We start from the raw sequence: 22,500 nt of genomic DNA, 5'->3' as shown, positions 1-22,500 counted from the left end.
CACACACACACACACACACACACACACACACACACACACACACACTTTTACTATTCCAAAAAGTTGTATTTGTATTGTAATACTATATCATTGTCTTCGTGTAAGTACTCAATTTGGGAAGTTTCATGGTGATAACAATCTATAATATAGGTATGCTTTTGCACACTCAATTCTTAATTAATGTTCCAATTTTGGAGTTCTGGCTCATGGACTAAGAACCAAAAATAACTGAACCGGTTCCCATTGGGAACCAACCGGTGGAAAAGGGGCCACTGAAAATGAATTGGTTCAGAACCCTAAAAGTTGGTTTTGGACTGAACCAAAAAATGGCCGCTGCATGGTTTTAGTGAAAGGTTCCAAGAATCTAGAACGGAACCAACAAGTTCTAGAACCAATGATCTTTTGGTGGAAAAGGGGCCTCAGTGTATGGATCTCTATACACTTGCCTGCAGTTCATGGACTTTGCTGACCTGGCACTGACCCTGTGTGCATTGTGTCTCCCCGTTCCCCCTCAATAGCATCCCCTCCTCCTCTCCGGAGAGGGAGGTGCCTCCTCCAAACACTCAGTGGTGTAAGTAACTATAAGTACATTTAACTTTTCAATTTACAATACTTTTACATCTACTCCACTATACATCCTGGATTCAAATAATATTGTACTTTTACTCCACTACATTTATTTGAAAACTTTAATTACTAGTTACTTTGTAGATTTTGAATATTATTATTATTTAAAAAAAAAAAGCCACTTCAGCCCTATTTGGCCATTTGAAGATAGCCGATCTACAAGCTCGCAATGCGTCACATATATTTTCATTTACATTCTGCACAATGAGTACTTTCTACTTTTGGTAGCTCATACCAACACATAGTATATTTTGATACCAATACTTTTGTACTTTTACTAAGTCAAATTTGATGCATTCTGTCATCAGAGAAACAATCAGAGGGGTGTGACACGTCAAACTTGTAACAGAGTATTGTTCTACATTGCAGTAGTGATACTTTTACTTAAGTAAAACACACAAGTACTTTTTCCATCACTGCTACTGTTTCACCTCTATGCCATGCAGGTAAACATGAACCCTGCCTCTGTTCTGACCATGCAGGTAAACATGAACCCTGCCTCTGTTCTGACCATGCAGGTAAACATGAACCCTGCCTCTGTTCTGACCATGCAGGTAAACATGAACCCTGCCTCTGTTCTGACCATGCAGGTAAACATGAACCCTGCCTCTGTTCTGACCATGCAGGTAAACATGAACCCTGCCTCTGTTCTGACCATGTAAACATGAACCCTGCCTCTGTTCTGACCATGCAGGTAAACATGAACCCTGCCTCTGTTCTGACCATGCAGGTAAACATGAACCCTGCCTCTGTTCTGACCATGCAGGTAAACATGAACCCTGCCTCTGTTCTGACCATGCAGGTAAACATGAACCCTGCCTCTGTTCTGACCATGCAGGTAAACATGAACCCTGCCTCTGTTCTGACCATGCAGGTAAACATGAACCCTGCCTCTGTTTCTCTCGATGAGCAGGTTGGTGCCTTGCATGGATTCCTCTGCCATCGGTGTATGAATGTGTGTGTGTGACTGGGTGAATGAAATGCACAATCTATGTACTGACCAATTAATCCGTTGTGAGGATGTTGTGAGGATGATGATGATGATGATGATGAAGAAGCATTATTACATCTCTCTGCCTCTACTGCTCTTTCTATATCCAATGTTCTCTCTCTCCCTCTCAGTAGTTATTTTCTTCACAATACAAAATAAAACTGAAAAACTATAAGCTTCCTTCCTCGGGGGCATCCTCTGAATCTTTTAAACACACACACAACCCCAGCTCAACAAGTGGCAATCCCCGAGTCAGCCATAATCTCAGAGGAGATTATATTGTATCCGGTCGGTGGTCTCGAGAGACAACAAGAACTTGTACCTCCTTGGTTGATACACCTCTAAGCCTCTTTAGAACAACCACCGGGCATCACCAGGCATGCAGCAGTCCCCCTGCACTCCTCTAAGCCTCTTTAGAACAACCACCGGGCATCACCAGGCATGCAGCAGTCCCCCTGCACTCCCACTCATCAGAGAATAAATAACCACAAGCTGAGTGTTTATGAGATAAACAACGTAGCAGTCCCTTCTGCTTCTTCCTCATTAGCCACTTGAAAGACTGATAGAGGTACCGTCCAATACGATATCACCACGCACCGCTGGTCAACGGACACAGCTGTGAGCGTTTTGTCTTTGAGGCAAAGTTTTTCATAGCGGCAATAAAAAAATAAATAATAATAACCCTATAGCAGATTAATTACTGAATTTGATCTCGATGGAGAAACTCTGTGCGTTTTAAAGTTACTACAGATAAGGAGGGGGACATCAAACGGCCACATGCGTTTGCTTATTTAGTAAAGCTGGAGGTTGTTATCAGGGCTAGGCAGGACGTTAGGCTCCACACATCTTGTTGTTGTGGAGCCTTTCTAGTCTTGAGTAGTGGTGGTGGGGGTTAATGGTAGTGGTGTGTGTGTGTGTGTGTGTGTATGCTGGGGCTCGAACCCTGCTGCTAACCCTCCAGCTCAGAGGCTGTTATTTGGATGGGTGCCAAAAGTTCTGCACTAATATTCACAATAATGTTTCTACTCTGAGGGGCCAGTGACAAAAAACACAGTCGAGCCGCGCCAGCGCCGGCTCTCCTCTCCTCTCCTCTCCTAGAATTGTGGACAAAATCTTATTCTCAGTTTTGTGTCTGAGAGGCTATCATCAGGTCCGTGGCTCAATTGCCGAATAAATAATAGAATTGATATGAAAACTGTTGAAAATCACAGCTCTATTCCATAACAGAGACAGGCTACAGTCGCTCTATTCCATAACAGAGACAGGCTACAGTCGCTCTCTCAACCCAACCGGTCAAGGCAGATGGCTTCCCATGCAGAAGCAGGTTGTGCTCCAGGATTCTTCACATTAAAGGGAGTTTTTATATAATAAAATAAGAGGATCTTATTTCCCAGCACAAATCTGTCAGGTGCTTAAACTCATATTGATTTCATACATTGCATGTTTGCATCTAACAGTGCTACTAGTTTCTTGCACAGCATACCAAAGAACACTCATTTCCACCTGCTGAAAATGATGTGGAAATTCAAAGTGGAAATGGCCAATTGTGCACGCATACCAAGATGATGAAGAGAAAAACTTAACCGATCAAGTATATGCAGCTATACACATCAGTGCTGATCTCATAACAGTGGAAATAACGTGATAATTTAGCCATTTGTTACAGAGCGTAAGGGAGGGTCCATGTGGTTAAATTAGTCTACACTCTCAGAGTTCAATTAAAACTGAGGATTTTACTGTGTACTTTGACAGCCCATAAAGTCTTAGTATGCTGTATACCAGTGAGAGAATCAGCATATGAGGTAGATGTTTTGCATACCATAGCATAGCACATCTTTGTATGTGAATGTACAGTATGCATTTGTGTGGCATGGGTGTATATGCGTGCATGGTTTCTTCATTACTTCTATAGTATATCATTTATTATAATTGTTTTGTAAATTAATGCCCTACATCATCACGATCTCCAAGCTCAAAATGTGTCACATTGTAACACACTTTGAGATTGTATATCTGTATTCTTTTCTACTTTTGAATTGTATTCCTGAAAAGTAGCAGTTTTGACACCCAACAGCAAATATACACTATACCTGTATACCGTATGTGCCGTGCATGCATGGGTGTGTATGAGTGCTTTTCTGTGTGTGTGTGTGTGTGTGTGTGTGTGTGTGTGTGTGTGTGTGTGTGTGTACGCGCGCGTGTGTGTGTGTGTGTGTGTGCGTGCGTGCGCGAGCAGACGCGTGTCACAACCCTCTGATTGTTTCTCTGATGACAGAATGCATCAAACCCCTCCCATCGCCCCCGCCCCCAAAAAACAACGGATGGAGCTGTCGCCCCGTCGTCCCTTTGTAGCCTTACCATCAGGAATCACCATAAATAACCATGACATCATCCCGTTCTTATCTATGGGACGTCCCGGGCTGATCGATAGCGCGGCTCCTGCAGTGTAAATAGCTTCTAATGCCCCATCTTCCCCTTCAAATAGGCCCGCGTTATTTATGACGGCCGTTAGGTTACCAGTCCGGGCGGTGGACACGATTTATTTTCACGTCCACCCCCCCCCCCCACAAACCCCCCCATCACCTCCCCGCCCCTCCATCCTCTCGTACCGTCGCTCTAGAGTCTAGATGGGAAGATGAGGGGGCACACTCACTGACTGAACACACGCTCGCGTGCGCGCGCACACACACACACAGTCACACAGTCACACACACACACACACACACACACACACACACACACAGACGGGACGGGAGACCCAACAACGAGAGGGAGAGGATGAGGAGGAGGAAGGTGAAGGTGGCTGAGGAGAAGAGAGGGAAAGTGGACCCGGGCAGTGGTGGAAACTAAGTAACAATTAAAGTACATTTACAAGTTACTCATTACTTTGTACAGTTTGAAATTTACATGCGTCATGAACTCATGACACTTTAGTTCTTTTAATAAAGTAAAATTAGAATTCCGTACTTTTACTTGTAACAGAATATTTCTACACTGCAGTATTGATACTTTTACTTAAGTACAAAATGTGAGTATTTTTTCCACCACTGATGAGGAGGAGAGTGAAAGTGGACCTGGGTGCCTCCTGGCCCGCCCCACAGCTGCGACGGCACATCCGTTACTGGGATGACAGTGAGAGTGGCAGGCCTATTTGCGCGGCCGGCGGCACGCTGTGACAGATTGGACAGAGGGAGCGGTTTGGAGGCAGCGTGGAGGTGACAGGCAGCATTTCCATTTGGGTGAAAAATCTGGCTAACGCGGGCTAACGCTGGCCGGGTGCGGGGAGAGAGAGAGAGAGAGAGAGAGAGAGAGGCCCACACAGGCTGGCCTCGGCCCAAAGCCGTCTATCTGCCTCTCGGGTTGCTTGTCCATGTTTTTTTTTCTGTCTGTCCTGTCAGCCTGCCTGCCTTCCTGCCGTTCTTTCTGTCTTGCCGTCTCTGTTTCTTTTGTTTCTGTCTGTCTGTCTGTCTGTCTGTCTGGTCAGCATGTTCTGCTTGGTATAATGTACGCCACCCCCCCCCCCCCCACCACACACACACACACACTCACACACACACGCACACACACACTAGAGCGAGCAGGCTAAAAGGATCTTTCAATTAACAGCTAAGCTGTTGTGAGGTTATATTTTCAGTGTCTAACACTGGCACAATGAAGTAGTATAACTATATGTTTAGGATTAAAAGCAGCCTCACAAATCTGTAAAAGTAATTAAAAGAAATGTTTGTACTAAAATGTTGATTTGATTGCACATAAATAGCAACACAAACGAGTAGAAGAACGAGGACCTGATGAGGATGTGATTGTGATTCACTTCTCTGCTGTACATTGCACATTAATAAAAGGCAACTTGAAATCCTCAAGTTGCTCCAGTGCCTCCTTCATATATAGCTTACAAACATATGTGTGAGTGAGCGTGTGTGCGTGCGTGCGTGTGTGCGTGTCATCTCACATTGTCCGACAGGGACTGACACATGGCCGTGGATTATGTGATTCAGGCGAATCAACACACAGACAGTTTGTAACTGATTCTCATAGACAGTGGAATAACACAGCTTCATATTCATCATTTAACACAAACATGAGACTGTACACTAAGCAAGCAGTCTTCCTGTGAAAGCTTTTATGGCTAAAAGGCTGGGGTTTGGGGACTTATTTCACCAGAGGGGTGGAAAGATAGGCTCAGTGCGTTTATGCTGAGGTGGGCAGCTTACCAGTCAGAAAAAAAAGCGAGTCAGAAAAGTGTTATTCTGCAAAGCGAAGGCCCAGGGGTTGGTGTGTGTGAGAACGGCCTGAGGAATGCACATCCTCACGGCTCATTGGTGTTCTCATCACGCCGCGAGGATCGCCGCGGCAGAGATGGGACATACCCAGATTTACGGGACGTGTCAAGAAGGCCTTCACATCCTCGGGCCCCCCGGGGGCCAATCTGCTGTCTTGATCTGGCCTGCGAGGAAAAACAGCCGTCCCTCACACGGCCTGACACTGAGGTGGAGCCATCCAAACACACAGGGGGAGAATGGAGAGTGGTGGAAGCAAGGAATGCAAAAGGGTGGATGGGGGGGGGGGGGAAGGTGGTGTGATGGAGGGAGGGAGGAAAGAAGGAGAGGAGGGAGGGAGGGATGGAGGCCACCTTTGGCTGTGGCTGCTGAAGCTCTGGCAGTCTGACTCTTCACATTCACAGCCATGAAAATTTCAGAGGCGGGTTTCCGCAGTAACTGCAGCGCTGATGACTTTATCTCATTGCAGCTATACAGTTAATGGGCCGTTGCTATGGAGAGCCACATAAACAACCGGCGCTTGATCCAATCAGGCAACTGGGTGTTCAACAGGTGTTCGCATGCAGCAGCTATAGCTCAGTAACAGCCTTATTAAAGCGCCCTTCACAACTCTGTTGAGTAAAGTCTCTATCTCAGCCTCTCTCCATCTGATACCCACCCTCCTCCTCCTCTCTATAGGCCTGCTCTCCCGCAGCCCTTCTTCTCAGCATCGCTCATAAACCTCAGAGCCCTCAAAGAGAGGAGAGGATCTGACTGCCCAAAGCCCACAAAGGCCTTTTTGTCCCCTGCAGGAACTGGTAGCTGTTCAGGAAGTGGAGCCCTGTGCCAGCAGGATGATTTATGGCTCTGTGTCCTGGGTGGCGGTTGGACCCCATCCCGCTGTCACTCAGGGCCAGACAGTAGCACTGCGTGGCCTAAACACGGGCTCCCCCACAACTCGAAAGAGATTACAATGCTTGTCATAAAGTGTCTTAAGCCTCAGTCATACTTAGTTGCGCGTCACTCTTGTGCTCAGACAATAGCATATCTACAAGATCACAAATTTACGGAAAACAACACCGGCGTGCAACTAAGTATATATGCAACTCAGTATGCAGGATTTAAGGGAAGGGAAGCAGCCATGAGGCAGTGCACAGAAAAGAGGAAGAGGAAAGACTATAATGGATGCCCACTGGCCTCCTCTCCTCTCCTCTCCTCTCCTCTCCTCTCCTCTCCTCTCCTCTCCTTGTTTTGAGACTGATGAAATAGCTGAGGAATTGATTTAGCTTTATTTTTTCCCCTCTCATCCCCGCTGAAGACACTAACTCATTAGGACTTCACAGGGCTTGCCAGGGCTGGAGACAACAATTAGTTTGTCGGAGACATCAGAAATGACCGCTGAGTTTTGCGAGGAGAAATCCTTTGTGACGGATCGGTGCTGACACCACAGGCCGGCGGGTGGGGGAATGGGGTGGGTGCGTGGGGGGGAACAGGGGGAATGGGGTGGGTACTGGGTGACACCACAGGCCGGCGGGTGGGTGCGTGGGGGGGAACAGGGGGAATGGGGCGGGTGGGTAACACAAACTTCAAGTAAGAGAAAGAACACCCGCACACTATATAGTTTCTAGAGCTCCGAGACTTACTGTATTTAAAGGCAACAAATTGCAACGTTTCGACCTACAAGCTCTTCATCAGGCAAATATTCTTGATGCCTGACTTCCAGCACCTGGCCTAAATATAGGCATTGAGATGTGCACACAATCTTCTCTAGTGACACAAACTCCCATGAGAGCACCCCAGTGCCACATTAACCCTTATCTGTGAGTGAATAAAGTTCCCTTCACAGACTACCTTCTGCAGAACTGGAAAATCCTATTATGGACTGCAGAGGGACACTTGGGAAACACTCCGCCGGGAAATCTGTCTCTCTCGGCACGTAGTAGGAGAGAGATGGGACATCCAGTCCTCTACTCCTCCTCTGTTCATTCTCTCTCTTTCGCTTTCATTCACGATGAGTGATTTTCCCTCTCTTTTGTACTCTTCTCTTCTCTTTATCCGTCTTTGTTTCTCTCCTGCCTCATCTATCACTCCTGTTTTTCTCTCCGTCTCATCCTGCCTGTCCTATATCTCCCTCCATTCCGCCTCCACGCCGTTGCGCATAAACATGTTTAAACTCTCTTCCTCACCCCCGTCACCAGCTCCTCCCTCTCCCCCTCTCATCCAGTGTTGATTTCATCGACTAATACTAGGACGAAAATTTTTCGTCGACTACCTTTTTACTAAGCTATGATGACTAAACTAAGACTAAATATATTGACAATTTCGTAAAAAAAAAAAAACTAGATTAAAATGTTAGGAATGGACTAGTGGACAAAAGATCCAGTAAGTAATTTTACACTTGGTTTGAATGCTGAAAATATATAAATAGAGATCTACAAGCTCACAACACGTCGGCTATTTTCAGCAAGTGTAAAATCAGCCATTATGACGGCATCAAAAAACACACTAAATCTACAGTTGATTTAGTCGACTAAAATCTTATATTTAGTTGACTAAAACTAGACTAACACTAAAACATTCCAGGTGACTAAAATGTGACTAAAACTAAAAGAAGTTTCATTCCAGAGACTATGACTGGACTAAACTAGAAATTTGCTGCAAAAAACAACACTGCTCTCATCCCCTCTTTTTCTCCTCTATCTATCTCTCTCTCTCTCTCTCTCTCTCTCTCTACAGAGCAACTCTATCTGTCCTCCATCTTCGGATGAGTGAGTCGCACTTATCTGTGGATTTCAGGGTGACTCCCGTGTCTAGCTTCACTCACTTACCTTTGCGCTAGGAAAACAAAAACACAAAAAAACCAAAGAAACGTAATGTGAAACATATGAATATACGTTGTACGTCTAATCCAATATATCCAATAAGCGCCCCCTGCTTTTATTGCTCAATTTAGATCATCAAACAATGAACAATGCGTGTGTATGAAAAAGATATCCCCCGTGAAAAGTCACGGCAATGAAGTTAAAATAACATTCCTGGAGTCACCGTGAGTGTAAACAAGAAATATAGCGCCGCAGAACACAAATGAAGTCTGATTTACAGCACATGTACAGTGCAGCATCCTGCACCAGGGCTCGCTTTAGCACAAGTGTTTCCTGGAAGAGTGTAGGCCTTATTGTGTTACGGGCCGTTTCTTATTATCCCCCCACAAGAATCTCTCAGCCGAAAAACATAAAACATATTACTGTACAGCAGGTTACACATTCGGACTGTGACTGGCACATGGTTTTAAGCGTCAATTCATTTTGTGGTCGATTTATCATTTTCTAATCTATTTCAGAAGGTAATTTCTAGCATTGTATTGCAACTAAAGGGTTGTGATTGTATTATTGTTATTATTAAGCCCCCCCTTTAGTCTAATTATGTAAAGCAACATTCTATCAACTGTACCATTATGTAAGCTAAAAGCAATTACCAGGCAATTATTGTACAGGATTTCAGTACTAAGTTATTAGCATGGTAATTAGCCCCATTACATAAAAGAGCCACACTCATTTAAAGTGTGACCTTCAAACACTCTAAACCATTATGCAATACAAATGCACTATGTGCGATGGTAAGCATTAAAAGAGTGGATATTTACATAATTGTTTAGTGCTGAACGTGGTATTTACAAATGTGGAGGTTTTTATACTTTCAGGTGTAGGCCTACACAGTATAACCTTTTAATGTGTTCATATTCTTAATTGTGAAATATGGTTTACCGATAATATGTCAAATATGGACCATAATTTATACAATGTGTACAAAGAGGCTAACGCACACCAAAGTCCTTGTAGTGGTGCTGGTAGAGGATGGGTGGCCGCACACGCCAATATTTTATTAGGACAGCAGGTAAAACACAAATGAATCCAACGTTTCGGCGGTTAAGCCTTCATCGGGGAATGAAATATTGGCACTCTGGCTATTGGCGTGTGCGGTCACCCTCTTGTTTTTTCAAGATTTCCTCTACCATCATTTATATAAACCATAATATACAGTATATTATAGAAAATGGTAACTGTCTCCATTAGACTATATCCCTAGCCGGGACCGGTTTGGAATCTCTTATCAATAAAAGCGAAATGATATATGAATAATCATTTCATAGTTTGTGGTACCATAAAACAGTGGTTCTCAAACATTTGGAATGTTTTTGAAAGATTTTAACAACACAAATCCCCTATGTGGATCCCTGGCACAAAACATTTGCACTATGGGGGTCCATGGCCAAATACATATCAATTGGGGGTCCTTAATTGACATGGAAGAAGTTTGAGAATCACCACAAAAGACCTCATGTGCGCCAATCGCCACTCTGTGGAACTCTCATGCCGACTCTCTCTTCCCCTTCCGCGTCCGACCGTCCATTCCTCCTGAGCGGCACCGGCGGCCTCGCTCCCGGGGACACACATCTAAGAGGTACAGGCGAGGCGGGCCAGCTTGCAAATATTGACTTTCCAATAACGTAAGAACACGCAGCGGCCTATCATATGGCTCAAATTAAAGCATTATGACATAATAGAGCGGTGTCGGGGTTAAGACCTCATTACTGCCACCCGGGGGCCTCTGCTTTCTCTCCCACTCCAAACCCTGGCAGCTCTCCGCACTAGTCTTGGAACCGCTCCACCCTAATTGGAGCAGTGCAATATGGAGTAATTGGAATGAGGGGTTCGGTGTTACCGCGCTGAATATGTGGCCCTGCCCCGCCTGCGTTTTTTAGCTCTTAACCCGGTAATGAGCTCTCAAACCAGACCCCACCGTCCTATTAGCCTTTGAACTGCAAGCACAGATAGAGAGAAAACGTGTGCGTGTGTGTGTCTGTGTGTGAGTGGGAGAGAGAGAGCGCCAGAGAGAGAAAGCGAGAGGGGGGGGGGGGGGGGGGGGGGGCTGGCTGATGGAGACTTTTGGTTCTCTCCCCGTCACCATCTCTCACTCTCATATACTGTATGATGACGTACTTCAATAATTTTGGTGTAAAAGCCCCATGTGCATGCACACTCACACACTGCACTCTCACACGCACACACGTGTGCATGTGCGCGTGCACTCACAAACCACAAGGAAGACATGAATAAATGGCTATATGGAGAGTGTGACTGCATGTAGGTTAGAATAGCTGTGAGTGAGTGTGAGTGAGAGTCTGGCACAGGCTGAGAGGACAGAGGGCTCTTGGCTAGTGGCTGTTTGCACAGCTCTGACCACAGACACAGAGAGAGCGGTTTCCTAGAGTAGTATTAGCTCTTGATTATTTGCGTTAACCGGTACTTAGATTTACTGCCTGGGTAATGCGATCTGACTGGTAGTTAAGCGCTAGCAGTGACTTGGGGCAGGAAAAGAAGGACAGAGTTTCTATTCCCCCCCACCCCCCCCCCCCCCCCCCCCTCTCTCTCTCTCTCCAGGACTGGACCAATAAAAAAGCCTGCGGGCTCTGCTCTCCTGCCCCCGAGCCACCAATGCGTCTCTCTTTCGCTCTCGCTTGTGCTCCCCCTGTCTCTCTCTCTCTCTCCCTCTCCCCATCAGGAAAGACATTTGGAAACAATCAGTAGGGTGTTTTAAAGGGGAGCCCCCTCTTACCCTCCCCTCCCCTCCCTCTCCCCCCCACCCCACCCCCAGATAAGGTATCTATGAGCTGGGCTCGGTGCCCCCGCACACGGAATTCATCACCTCTGTTTCCTGTACGCCGTTTAGGGGTCCCCTCGTTTTCACTCCTGTCTGTGCAGAGTCAGGGGGCAAATTGTGCGTGTGTGTGTGTGACTGTGTGTGTGTGACTCTGTGTGTGTGTGTGTGTGTGTGTGTGTGTGTGTGTGTGTGTGTGTGTGACTGTGTGTGTGTGTGTGTGTGTGTGTGTGTGTGTGTGTGTGTGTGTGTGTGCGTGTGCGTGCATGCGTGTGCGTGTGCGAGCGTGTGTCTCTCCGTGTGTCCAAACCAAACCAGGAAGGTCTGATGTGTTTGTGTATGTTTCTGAGCGTGCATATCCCTGTGTGAGTGAACACAGTGTCAGTATGTGTGTGCAAAAGAGAAAAAAAGTGAAAGCTATCCCCCTAGTGTGGAGAGGACTGCAGGCAGCTAAAGAGGTGTGTTTGACCCATCTATGTATGTACTGTAAACCTCCAGCGTTCCACGCACTCCTCTCCTTTAACGTTGGATTCAAACTGCCACATTTCATCCTGTTAGCCCCAATAAGACCACCCCGACACAATGTTGTTTCTATGGTTCATCCAGAGAGCTCTGGGCCTTCTAAGTTCTAAACACTTTTTTTCTTTCTTTCTGGTGCATAACCTTATACTCACAACATGGTGGGGAAGGGGGGGGGGGGTCAAATATTTGCCACAATTCATTTCTCTCTCTCACTCTCTCTCTCTCTAGTAAAAACGCCTTACGAGTTCCATTTAACACTGAGGGTTTTTTTCCATGGGTGAAAATCATCCTGGCCTACATCCACTACTACTTCTAGTGACCGTAGTAGACACTTTTTCATGATTGGCTGCCTCGTCTCTAGCCTGCCTCTAAGCCAATGGGAGACTTACCCATAAAACCCATAGTCTGAACAGCATAAAGCCCATACTCTGTAAGCCGCAACGTGAAGCCATGACCTGAGGCAGAGGCTGCGGCACACACACTGATTATACTGTAGATGTTCATAAACGAGAGCTTTCTGCACCTGGCAGTAATGACTCATCATTCTTGTTTACAGAACACCATCTAATGAACCACATATACTTTAGAAATACCAATAATAATGAATGGTCCAATAGTTCATGCACCACTCCAAAGACAAGAGCCAGTACCTTTTTTGAGGGTCTGTGTAAACACAAACATTGAAGACAAAAGTATGTTTAACAGAACACAATCATTGAAGACAAAAGTGAGGACGCAAATTGTGATTGGCGCTAGCCCCTCCTATATGCAGCTTTTGTCCCCACAAAATGTCATATCTGCCAACGACAATGAAAGGAGACGTTAGGTCAAATGTACGACAAATATGACGTGAATTTGTGGCAACAGGCATTCTTGATTGGCCAGCATGATGATGTACGAGGAAGAGCGCCCCTCACTTCACACGGGTGTGATTTCTACATACAAATCTGTGGCTGTCTAGACACGTGTCATTATCTTATTGGACTGTGTGTTTAATTCTGTCCAGACACACGCGTGTGTGTCAGTGTTTACGGGTGTCCTTCCTTTCTGGCATCAAATGGAGGCTGCTTGGATTCCAGTTGCATCGAAAGCAGTTTCTGGAGCTGTAATATATGACAATAATAATGCAGTGGATAATATTTTCCAGCACATGTGTTTTTCATCCTACTGTATTTGATAGGTAAACGGTTCTGTGACAGGAAAAAACCCTACTGTACTAGCCTCAAGTTATTATGTCTGTCTGTCTGTCTGTCTGTCTGTCTGTCTGTAACATCTTGAACATGTATTACCGTATACTGTGAAAAGGTTGCATGGTTATGGGCCAAAAAGGTAACAGAACACCCCACTGCAGAAACCTCTCCCAAGTTCATAAGCAAATACATGGATATGTAATCAATAATCATTTCAAATTCATGGTGATTTACATTTACTGTATTAGCCAAATAATTAGCCAAAATAAAGTACAGCAACGTCATCCTCAAAGCTAGTGTATAGCTGTCACGGGCCTATATAGGTCTGCCTTTCTGTATAGCATTTTGTTTGGGGTATAACCTTGGTAACTGGCTGCACACTATCAAACTGGCATGGTTATTTAATTATGGGGGAGCGCATAGACTTGAACATACTTAACCACTGAAACACCATCAGTATTGTGGTGAAAGCTTTCACAGAATATAACGGATAAACGCTTTCGGATATTTTCAGCGAAAGCTTCCCCCACAATAACAGAAAACAGAAAACACACTAATATAGAGCCCTGAGGAACTCTGCTCAACCATATAGGGCTTGGTTAGGTCACAGAAACCGGGACTGGTGACTTGACTTGGACGTGATGTAAAAAACTCATCTTAATTAGGCTATAACCTTTATCTAAAATAAATAAATAAATCAGACGCGTCTGAAGTGAGTGGTGCTGTACTTGTGCTGTACTGTACTGTACTGTACTGTACTGTACTGTACTGTACTGTACTGTACTGTACTGTACTGTACTGTACTGTACTGTACTGTACAAGCTCTCCTCCCTGGCCCTGCTCAGACCCAGCCAGCCAGCCAGGGACACACATTGCGGGGCAATGCAGTGGTCGCACCACTCAAAAAGCATCTCAGTCAGATTTGGAGCAAATAAATAAATAAATAAAAGGACAAGTCAAGTCTACTAACTTGAACAAGTGACCTAAAACACAAAATGCAACTGGTCAACAGTGGATAAACTGATGCTATAGGCGTACAACACATACTGTGTAGGTACTGTACAGATAGACCTAATGAAGATGCACTATTACAGGACTTCAAGAGAATAATCAATAGTCTGTACGATTCATGCAGTTGAAAGTTCCAATGAGCTGAAAGATGACTCATTGTGGTAGACGGTGCAAGGCGCTCAGTGGCGCTGTCAGGACTTTAAAGTGTAGGGATTTTTTTTTTTACTAATTTTAATGACTAACATTGTTGTGTTTTAGCCCTGCAACTGCAGCTACTACACGTTATGCACTATGCAACCAATACAACGATTATTGCGCAGCTAAATGAAACGGTGCTAGACCATTGCCTGCACCATGCAGCGCCTGTCAGGAAACCAAATAAATAACCAGGCATCCCCCAATAGTGCAGGGACATTCAGACCCAAATTACCTATGAACGTGCTCAACTTTCAACTACTGTATGCACTGCATAAATCAGCCCAGGGCATTCAGAGCTGGGTTTGTTCACAACTGCACACCTATAGGATGCAGCCCAGACAGAACAATATTATGGCTAAGGTAAAAACGGGTTGCAAAATTATTTTTCTGATGGGGGTCCATGGCAAAATACATATTAATTTGGGGGAGAGGGTTGAGAACCACTGCTCTGAACATTGACTTGACCTTGTTGAGGCCATCTACTGGGCTGGATGATTATTCTAATCCATACAGTAGAAGGAGGAGCTGATTCATCTGCAAAATGAATTTGGGCTCGATCTGAGAATTAAATTATTTGAGGGGATCTGCCCCGTGCCTCTCAGAATCACGGTGTTGTCTGTCGACGGTCGGCATAGGTGTATTCCGTCCATAATGGAGCCATAGACCTTTGCCCTTGCTCGGATGCACCCCCTGGAGAGAGCCTCCTTCACCTGGCATTGTGCCTGCCCCCCTACACCTTCCTCTGGCACTGCCCCCCTAATGGCCGCCTTTGTCCTTTCTCAATTCACTCTGACTTTGTTCAGTTAGTTAACCTAGCTTCCCCTCCCCGCTGGGAACTCACAGACATACTGAGAGAGGGGAGGAGGGGGTGAGTATACGAGGATATAATGGAATAGGAGAATGGAGGGTGTACAGGAAAGGGAGTTGGGGGGGTGAAGAGGAAAACAGAAATTTGTAAAGTTTCTTTTTTTCGATCTTGACTGTTAGAGCAAAGTAACTTCAAGACAAAGTGTAAAATTCCATCGATGGAGTGGAACTCTGTCTCTCTCTCCCCACGGCGTAACTCGGCAACACTAACATGACAGATTAGCCCGTAGAAAGGGATTACTAATCAAGTAAGAGGCACGGAGACGAACCCCCAGCTTGTTTTGTCTTTTCCATTTTCAATGGACAGCATTCCTGGGGAGACAATCAAGCTCCAGTTACACTGGATGGAGAGCTCATCTCCCCTGACAGAGGCCACGGCGAGACAAAGGCGGACACAGACACACACACGGCTGCAGACATCTCCAGGGCCCTTTAATTGGGGGGAGCCAAACACACACTCCACACACTCACAAGAACAAGGAAGCCAGGAGGCCAGAGGAGTGCTGGTGCCTCAGCAGACTATACACGCACGCACGCACGCATGTGCACGCACACACGCACGCACATCACTATGACATCATCAGAGATATTAAGCCCATATACGGGAATGTGATCCTTCCCCATCCATCCTTCCTCTTCGATGTCTCCCTTTTGACCTGTCCATTTAAACTGTAGACGGGCCCGCCCCAAAGTTATTTGTGCAGCCATGCCTGGCAGCCGGCGAAAACTAGAGATCTCAACAGGCCCGAAAATTAAGGCCCGGCCCTACCTGGGCCCTCATCAAACCCTGTACACTCAAGACACTGCCCCCGCTGCCACCCTTCGTTCTCCATATATGGCCAGTGCATGCAACCTCGCACGCCCTCAGGCGTCTTACAAGTAGTAGAGTACATTCCTAGGTTGAATATTTGGCGAGTATCGAACCCAATAACTATAAATATAAACATTTCGTTTTACCACAACTATAACAGCAACATCAAGTGGATGCTCACATCACTATTAGTTATCGTACTTGTGTGGGCTATGGGCTTGTTGAGGGGCGCTAACAGTTTTAATGTTTGTTTTGTCACAAACACAAACATTAAATGCCATTAACAATGAACAGAGTTTAATGTTTGTTTTGTCCATGTTTGTTTTGTCCTCGATGTTGTAAGATGATAAGAGCGCCCCTAACTTCACACAGTGATTTTTGTTAATACTACCTTAATATATTTATTTTGAGTTTCCAATATTTCGGTAGAAACCCCTCCTGAACACAGTTTAAATATTGATCTGGATAGAAGATGGGGCAGAGTAGAGCTGATTCAGATTGACTCAGATGTTGATTTGAGTGAAATGGCGTGTAGTGTAGTGTTGTGAGGGGGTGAGGGGCTAGTCTAAGACCAGGGCTGTGTTCAGAAAACGAGGAACTAGTTCTGAGACTGGCATCGTTTGAGCCTGGATCAAGGGCTAGCTGACTTTGGAACATAAACTGGAGCTGGGCCGCATTAGTCCAGTAAGCTGATTATCATGGCTAGCCATGGCTCTAACACAATGCAGGGGAACGAGGAGGTGTCCCCGTGGTCCAAGTCACAGCCACGATGCTTCAGGCTTTATTAGAACAATAGAGCCGTTTCCCATTGCTTCGACACACAAGCAATGACGCAGACTTTGCCGTCGCACGGCGGTCATCTTTCTGTTGCGTCATTATGTGCTGGTCCTCCCACAGGAGGACCTCCCTAGCTGGACACTCATCCTCCTCAGCCAGCAGAACCATCCTATCTGCTGCTATAGTCCCACAAGTTCAAACCTTAATCCATGCCCGCACACAGGGGCGGGCTCATAGTGGCTCAGGCTGTCATTATAATATACTATATGTGCGCGATAGCAAGGAGAGCATAATTAAGTGATATCTTGTATCCACAGCAGTAATTAAACGATATCTTCCTTACGCTTCAGCGACTAGAATGGGACTCATGTAGGCTTACTTGTTGAGAACATTCTGGATATAGCTATAGCTTGATAATCCCACGTCTTGGCTATCCACTCGCACGCCAAGGCATTTAATGGTTTTTTATTGTTTTCTCTACAATTCATTAAGTGCCAATGAGAGTATTGTATGAACTGCTCAGTCATTATTGTGAAGCTCTACCTTATATCACTTTCTCTCCTGAGGGGAGAGCAGGCGTCGGCCCAGTGGAGGACGTCAGCACAGCCGCTGTGTTCACACGACAACAATATGCCGATACCCCCCCACCCCATTCACAGCCTCCTATATAGCAAAAAAAACTTTCCCCACTTTGAATTTCTAAAAAAGTCAGTGTGTACATGTTCATGCAAGTGGGTGTAGTTTGTGTGTGCGCGCGCACGTGCGTGTGTGTGTGTCCATTGAGCGGTACGTATACGTGAGTGACAGAGAGGTTCATCCCTATATACGCTTGGCCTTTCTAAGCGCTGCTGTGTTGGAGAGCCATCTCTCCTGACAGTGGACGGGGATGTGGCAGGGGGCCGGGGATTAACGGAGCCCTTTTTTGGGGGCTCAGCCACTAAGAGTGGCTCTTTCACTGCAGTGACAGAGAGAGGTTGACAGGCCTCGTCAGAACGGCCGGAGACAGAGGGGACAGTCAAGTCAGAGACATCTGCATTCATTCAGGACAGCAGCTTATCCCGTGCACAAAAAAACACGCCCTCTCGAAACGCCCTCCACAGACACACGCACATGCACACACACACACACACACACACACACACACACACACACACTTTCACACAGGCCTGCGCGCACCCACGCACTTTCTTCTATCTTTTTTTACCCTTTCTGTCTCTCTTGCCTTCTCTCTCTTCCCGAGTTAGTTTATCTCTCTTTCTCTTGGTGTCTTTCCTCCTTGTCCTGTTCCAGCTACAGTGCACATGAGAGCAGAAACTGTACTGAGTTGAAGCCTGAACTCGGATTTCCTTCATAATATAATATATTGACATTGTTACTGAGTCGAAGGTTTCTGTGACCTTTTATGTGCTGAGTAGTTTCTACGACTCTGGGGCCCAGAAAACCAATTCAAAACCCATTGTACATTTTCAAAATTGCATACTTAAAACGTCAATCTGAAAATAAGACCTACGGCTCCTAAAACACGAAAGCCAAATAATAACAATAGTAATACAAAAAAACAAAAGATGCTTGCACCTGCAACATTTCCAGCTGAGGGACCTCCCCAGACGGGGCCCCTCGCTCGGAGCCCCAGGCCGGGCGGACAGCCCTCCTCCTGCATCCTCATCTCCTTCACCCATCCCTCCATCCTCTCAGGCAGTCCAGGAGACAGGCAGAGCCAGGGACGTCCCGGCCCCAGCCACCTAATCCTCCTCTCCCATTCAACTGGCACTGTTAATCTCCTCCACTGCCCCTCTCCTCGCCTATACTCCTCCACCGCTAACCATCTCCACCTCTACCTCCGCCTCTCACTCGAGAGGTACACAAAAGCTCTGAGGACCCCCCCCCCCCCCCCCACTGGCCCGCCCCGCCCATTGCTCCTACAACGGGGGGACACCACCCGGCTTTCTAAACCTGGCTCTAAAAAAAAGAAGCCAGGATCCATAATCCCACGGGACAGTGAGTATGGGTGAGCCTGCGGGCTCATTTAGTCCAGGATAACACTCTCACTGGGACTCTCACCCTCTTCTTGTCTCATTGTTGTGGTTTGCTGGCATAGAAGAGGATAGACACAAGCGGAGGTTGAATTTCAATGTGCCTTCAGCGATTCAGACAGAAAGAGCCAGACACAGAGAGACTGATGGATGCATGGGGGCATCCGGGTGTTGAGAGGAGTTTCTCAGCAGGCCAAAACAAAAACAATGAAGAAGTACATGACGATGATGGTGAGCAGGGCAGCTCATTGTCATCATGTCACATAATTATAATAGCTCAAATTGTGACAAATGGTCACTTTGAGTATAGTGTCTATATGTTGCTACTGTATATTTATTTTCAAAGGAACTGCAATTAATCCTGGATTTAGCCACAGGCAACAAAAATACAGCAAAATCCACGTTACCGTCATCTTTATGCCCCCCATGCACCCCCGTCAAAGACAGGCTGTCTAAACACTATACATGGGTTGTAAGGTCAACTCTTATTTAGAGAATGTATTCAAATGTTTTAATCATATGACATTTTTACTTTTTCAACCCCCCCCCCCCCCCACATCATGTATAATATGGTTACGTTTATGTAAATGCAAATCAATAAAAGGCTCATCATTCATACATTCTCCATAGTCGCAATCTGCATCTGAATTGATTGGATTTCAAAGGAACTGACCTCAATGATTAGCTCAAAGTCAAAGGGGAAAGTGGACAGGCTGCGACATTCTGCCTCTTCACATATTCTAGAGTGAGCTACGAACAAAGAAGGCTATATGGACACTGGACAGTCTGTGTGTACATACACTTATACTTTCTTTCTTTCTTTTCTAACTTCACATGACGAAGAAATGCATCAATACCACACACACACACACACACACACACACACACACACACACACACACACACACACACACACACACACACACACACACACACACACACACACACACACACACACACACACACACACACACTAATGGCAGAGTCAGCTCCCGTCCTGCGCTGTGGTGGGCTGCATGCATGTCCCGGCCGGCCTGACAGACCCTCCGCAGCCTCGCTCCCTTTTTTATTTACCGAACCTATCTTTCCCATAAGTCACCATTCCTGTATTCATAAAACATCATGGAGGCCATAACTCAACCTTCCCCTTTATGAATAAAGCCCCGAATTTATGTTGATGGCGTCGAGGAGCGCTGGCCTCCCTGGTGACAAACTTCCCCCGGTCTGTCACCAGCGGGCCGGGCGCTGCACAGTGGCCCTCCATCAAGCGCTCCAGCAGATGGGCGCACCACTTTATCGCTCCCCGGCCGGTGACATCACCTCGCACGCGCCGCGCAAGAATTGATGATGAAAGCACACATATCTATCTTAACTCACATTTACCAAATCAATTTTATTTTTACAGACCCTCCACCAGCTTATTGGCATATTGACGCTTTACGGGCGGGGAGGGGGCCCAGGGTTGGAGGGCTCGAGGGACTGGGGGGGGGGGGGGGGGGGGGGGGGAGGGGGGTTGGATGCGAGGGAAGCGAAGGATGGGTGGCAGACGTGATGGGTGGGGGGGGGGGGGGGGGGTTGGACGGAGAGAGAGTGGGTATCGGGGAGGGCTTAATGGCGTTTACCATATTTAATGCCGGGGGATGTCATCACTGAATATCCGTTCTGAATAATGTGGCATTTCATCATAAATTCTTTACAACTTATTTACTTAATGGAAAGAGTTATAGCCCGCTGTCAGGCAGGTAATTAAACACTGTGATACAGTGCTGCTTCTCTGGGATCCCATCCTTCCCCTCCATCTCTCTCTCTCTCTCTCTCTCTCTCTCTCTCTCTCGCTCAACCCCTCCACATACTCCCGGCTCTTCAGCTTTTTAAATACATATTATTCAAGCTCCCCATAAATTACCACCGGATTAAAATTCATGAAACCTTTTTTTCCCCTTTATTTCCTTCCATGGGAAAAAAAAAGAAAAGAAAAAGAAAACCCAGAGAGCTTGTTCAAGCGGCCGTAAATCTCTCTGGGAGGGACAGGGACTTTTTCAATCATATTAAAACCCAATGTTAGCAAAACGTGGGGAAGGGAGAAAAAAAATAGAAAAACTAGAAAAGATTTGTATTTCGCTGTTAGAGGAATAGATGTGCTGAGGCTCACAGAGCGGTAGATAATGAAGGAGAACTTGTTTCCAGGAGGAAGGGGAGTCCAGAGTAAAATAAAATAAATAAATAAAAAACAGGGAGTGAATGAATAATTTATTTGAGTCTGGTCCGAGCCCAAACCACTGAGTCAGAACCCAGCGCCGCTATGATGCGAGCCCAACAGCGCGACCAGCGCCAAATCCAAAACTATTTATATGAGCCGACGTTCTGCTGATATTCTACCAACACATTCTGAGTCAGAAAGCATAAAAATGAGCTTAGGGGTTTGGGGGTGGGGGGACTGGACGCTGGTAAGAAGGGAGGGCTCTGACGGCATGGTGTGCCATCATTAATATGCTTGGTTCTCTTTTACAAAAGGTACAAAGGTCCTATAAGTGGGTTTGCGGACTTAGCCCTCACATCCAAATTAGAGATGATCTGTTTAGCGAGACTCAATCAGGCTGATACGCTCCCCCCCCCCCCCCCCTCTCCTGCTCAGTAAAACCAAACGGGCCTGACAATGACTGAGACCACACCTGACCTTTGACCTTGTCCTGTGACCCTGCCTTCGATTTTGCGCGTCGGCTGACCAATATGTGATTGGCCAATGGCCGCAGTGGGTCTCTAACTGGGATGAAGGCAGGATTTATAGCTTTTCATTTTAATTGAGTTAAGAGCATAGGCCCTCGGCTCCCTGAGCTGACATGACATCACTGGGCAACAAACAGCAGCAGCAACACTGTGGCTAAATGTGAACATGACGACATGGGTAGAAACAGAGAGAGAGAGAGAGAGAGAGAGGAGCGATCAGAAAGATGTGGATTGACCACAGAGGAGCCCCCGTACCGCCTCCCCCATCAGAGTCTGCTTTTGTGTTCCAACTTCACGGTGTTTTCAATGCATTTCATCACTTTAACTAAAGGTTTAGTACCCACAAAACCAATTCAAAGTCAATGTGGGAACGAAAAAGAAAAAAAAAGAGAAATCCCAGTAAATGTCCTGTAAAGTTCACATGGAATGCAGCACTGTGCTCTCGCTATTAGGCCAAGTCGGACTCATTCTCATATTTCCATGCAGACATTTTCATAAGCGCCTCTGTACGAAGTTACACCATTTCTTTCTGTAAGGTTTTAAACCTCTTCGTTTGGACATTTTAGAGGACATGCAGTATGTATCAGTTTAGTTTTTGTTTATTTTCGGTTCCTACCTGCCAGCCTTGAGTCGGGTCTCGGAGACAGGGCTTCTGCTCCCCCTCGTACGGTCCGAAGCGCTCGCCGACGTCCACTTTCCTCTGGGACCAGACGCCCAGGTCAGCTCCCGGAACGCCCGACTCACGCAGCTCAAAGTCCGGAGGAATGGGCAGGGTGTCCCGGGGAACGTAGGACAAGGCCGGGTGGAGGTAGGGCGAGGTGTGAGGCTG

General features: G+C 46.3%; 1 protein-coding gene across 14 annotated transcripts in view; it reads right to left on the bottom strand.

The window, feature by feature from the left end:
• Positions 1–22,500, bottom strand: part of mecom (MDS1 and EVI1 complex locus) — a 197,863-nt gene that overhangs the window by 113,501 nt on the left and 61,862 nt on the right. For all 14 annotated transcript variants that reach the window (XM_080772705.1, XM_080772701.1, XM_080772710.1 and 11 more), the window contains exon 2: positions 22,288–22,500. This exon is cut by the window's right edge and continues 140 nt beyond it. In XM_080772705.1, the coding sequence (XP_080628831.1) occupies positions 22,288–22,500 (213 nt within the window). The remainder of the gene's footprint in view (positions 1–22,287) is intronic.

Source organism: Protomyctophum bolini, assembly GCF_963924005.1.
Source record: "Protomyctophum bolini genome assembly, chromosome: 9".
In the NCBI taxonomy this organism is placed as follows: Eukaryota; Metazoa; Chordata; class Actinopteri; order Myctophiformes; family Myctophidae; genus Protomyctophum; species Protomyctophum bolini.
Note: the sequence above shows the minus strand (reverse complement) of the source record. Positions and strands in the feature narration are given on the sequence as shown.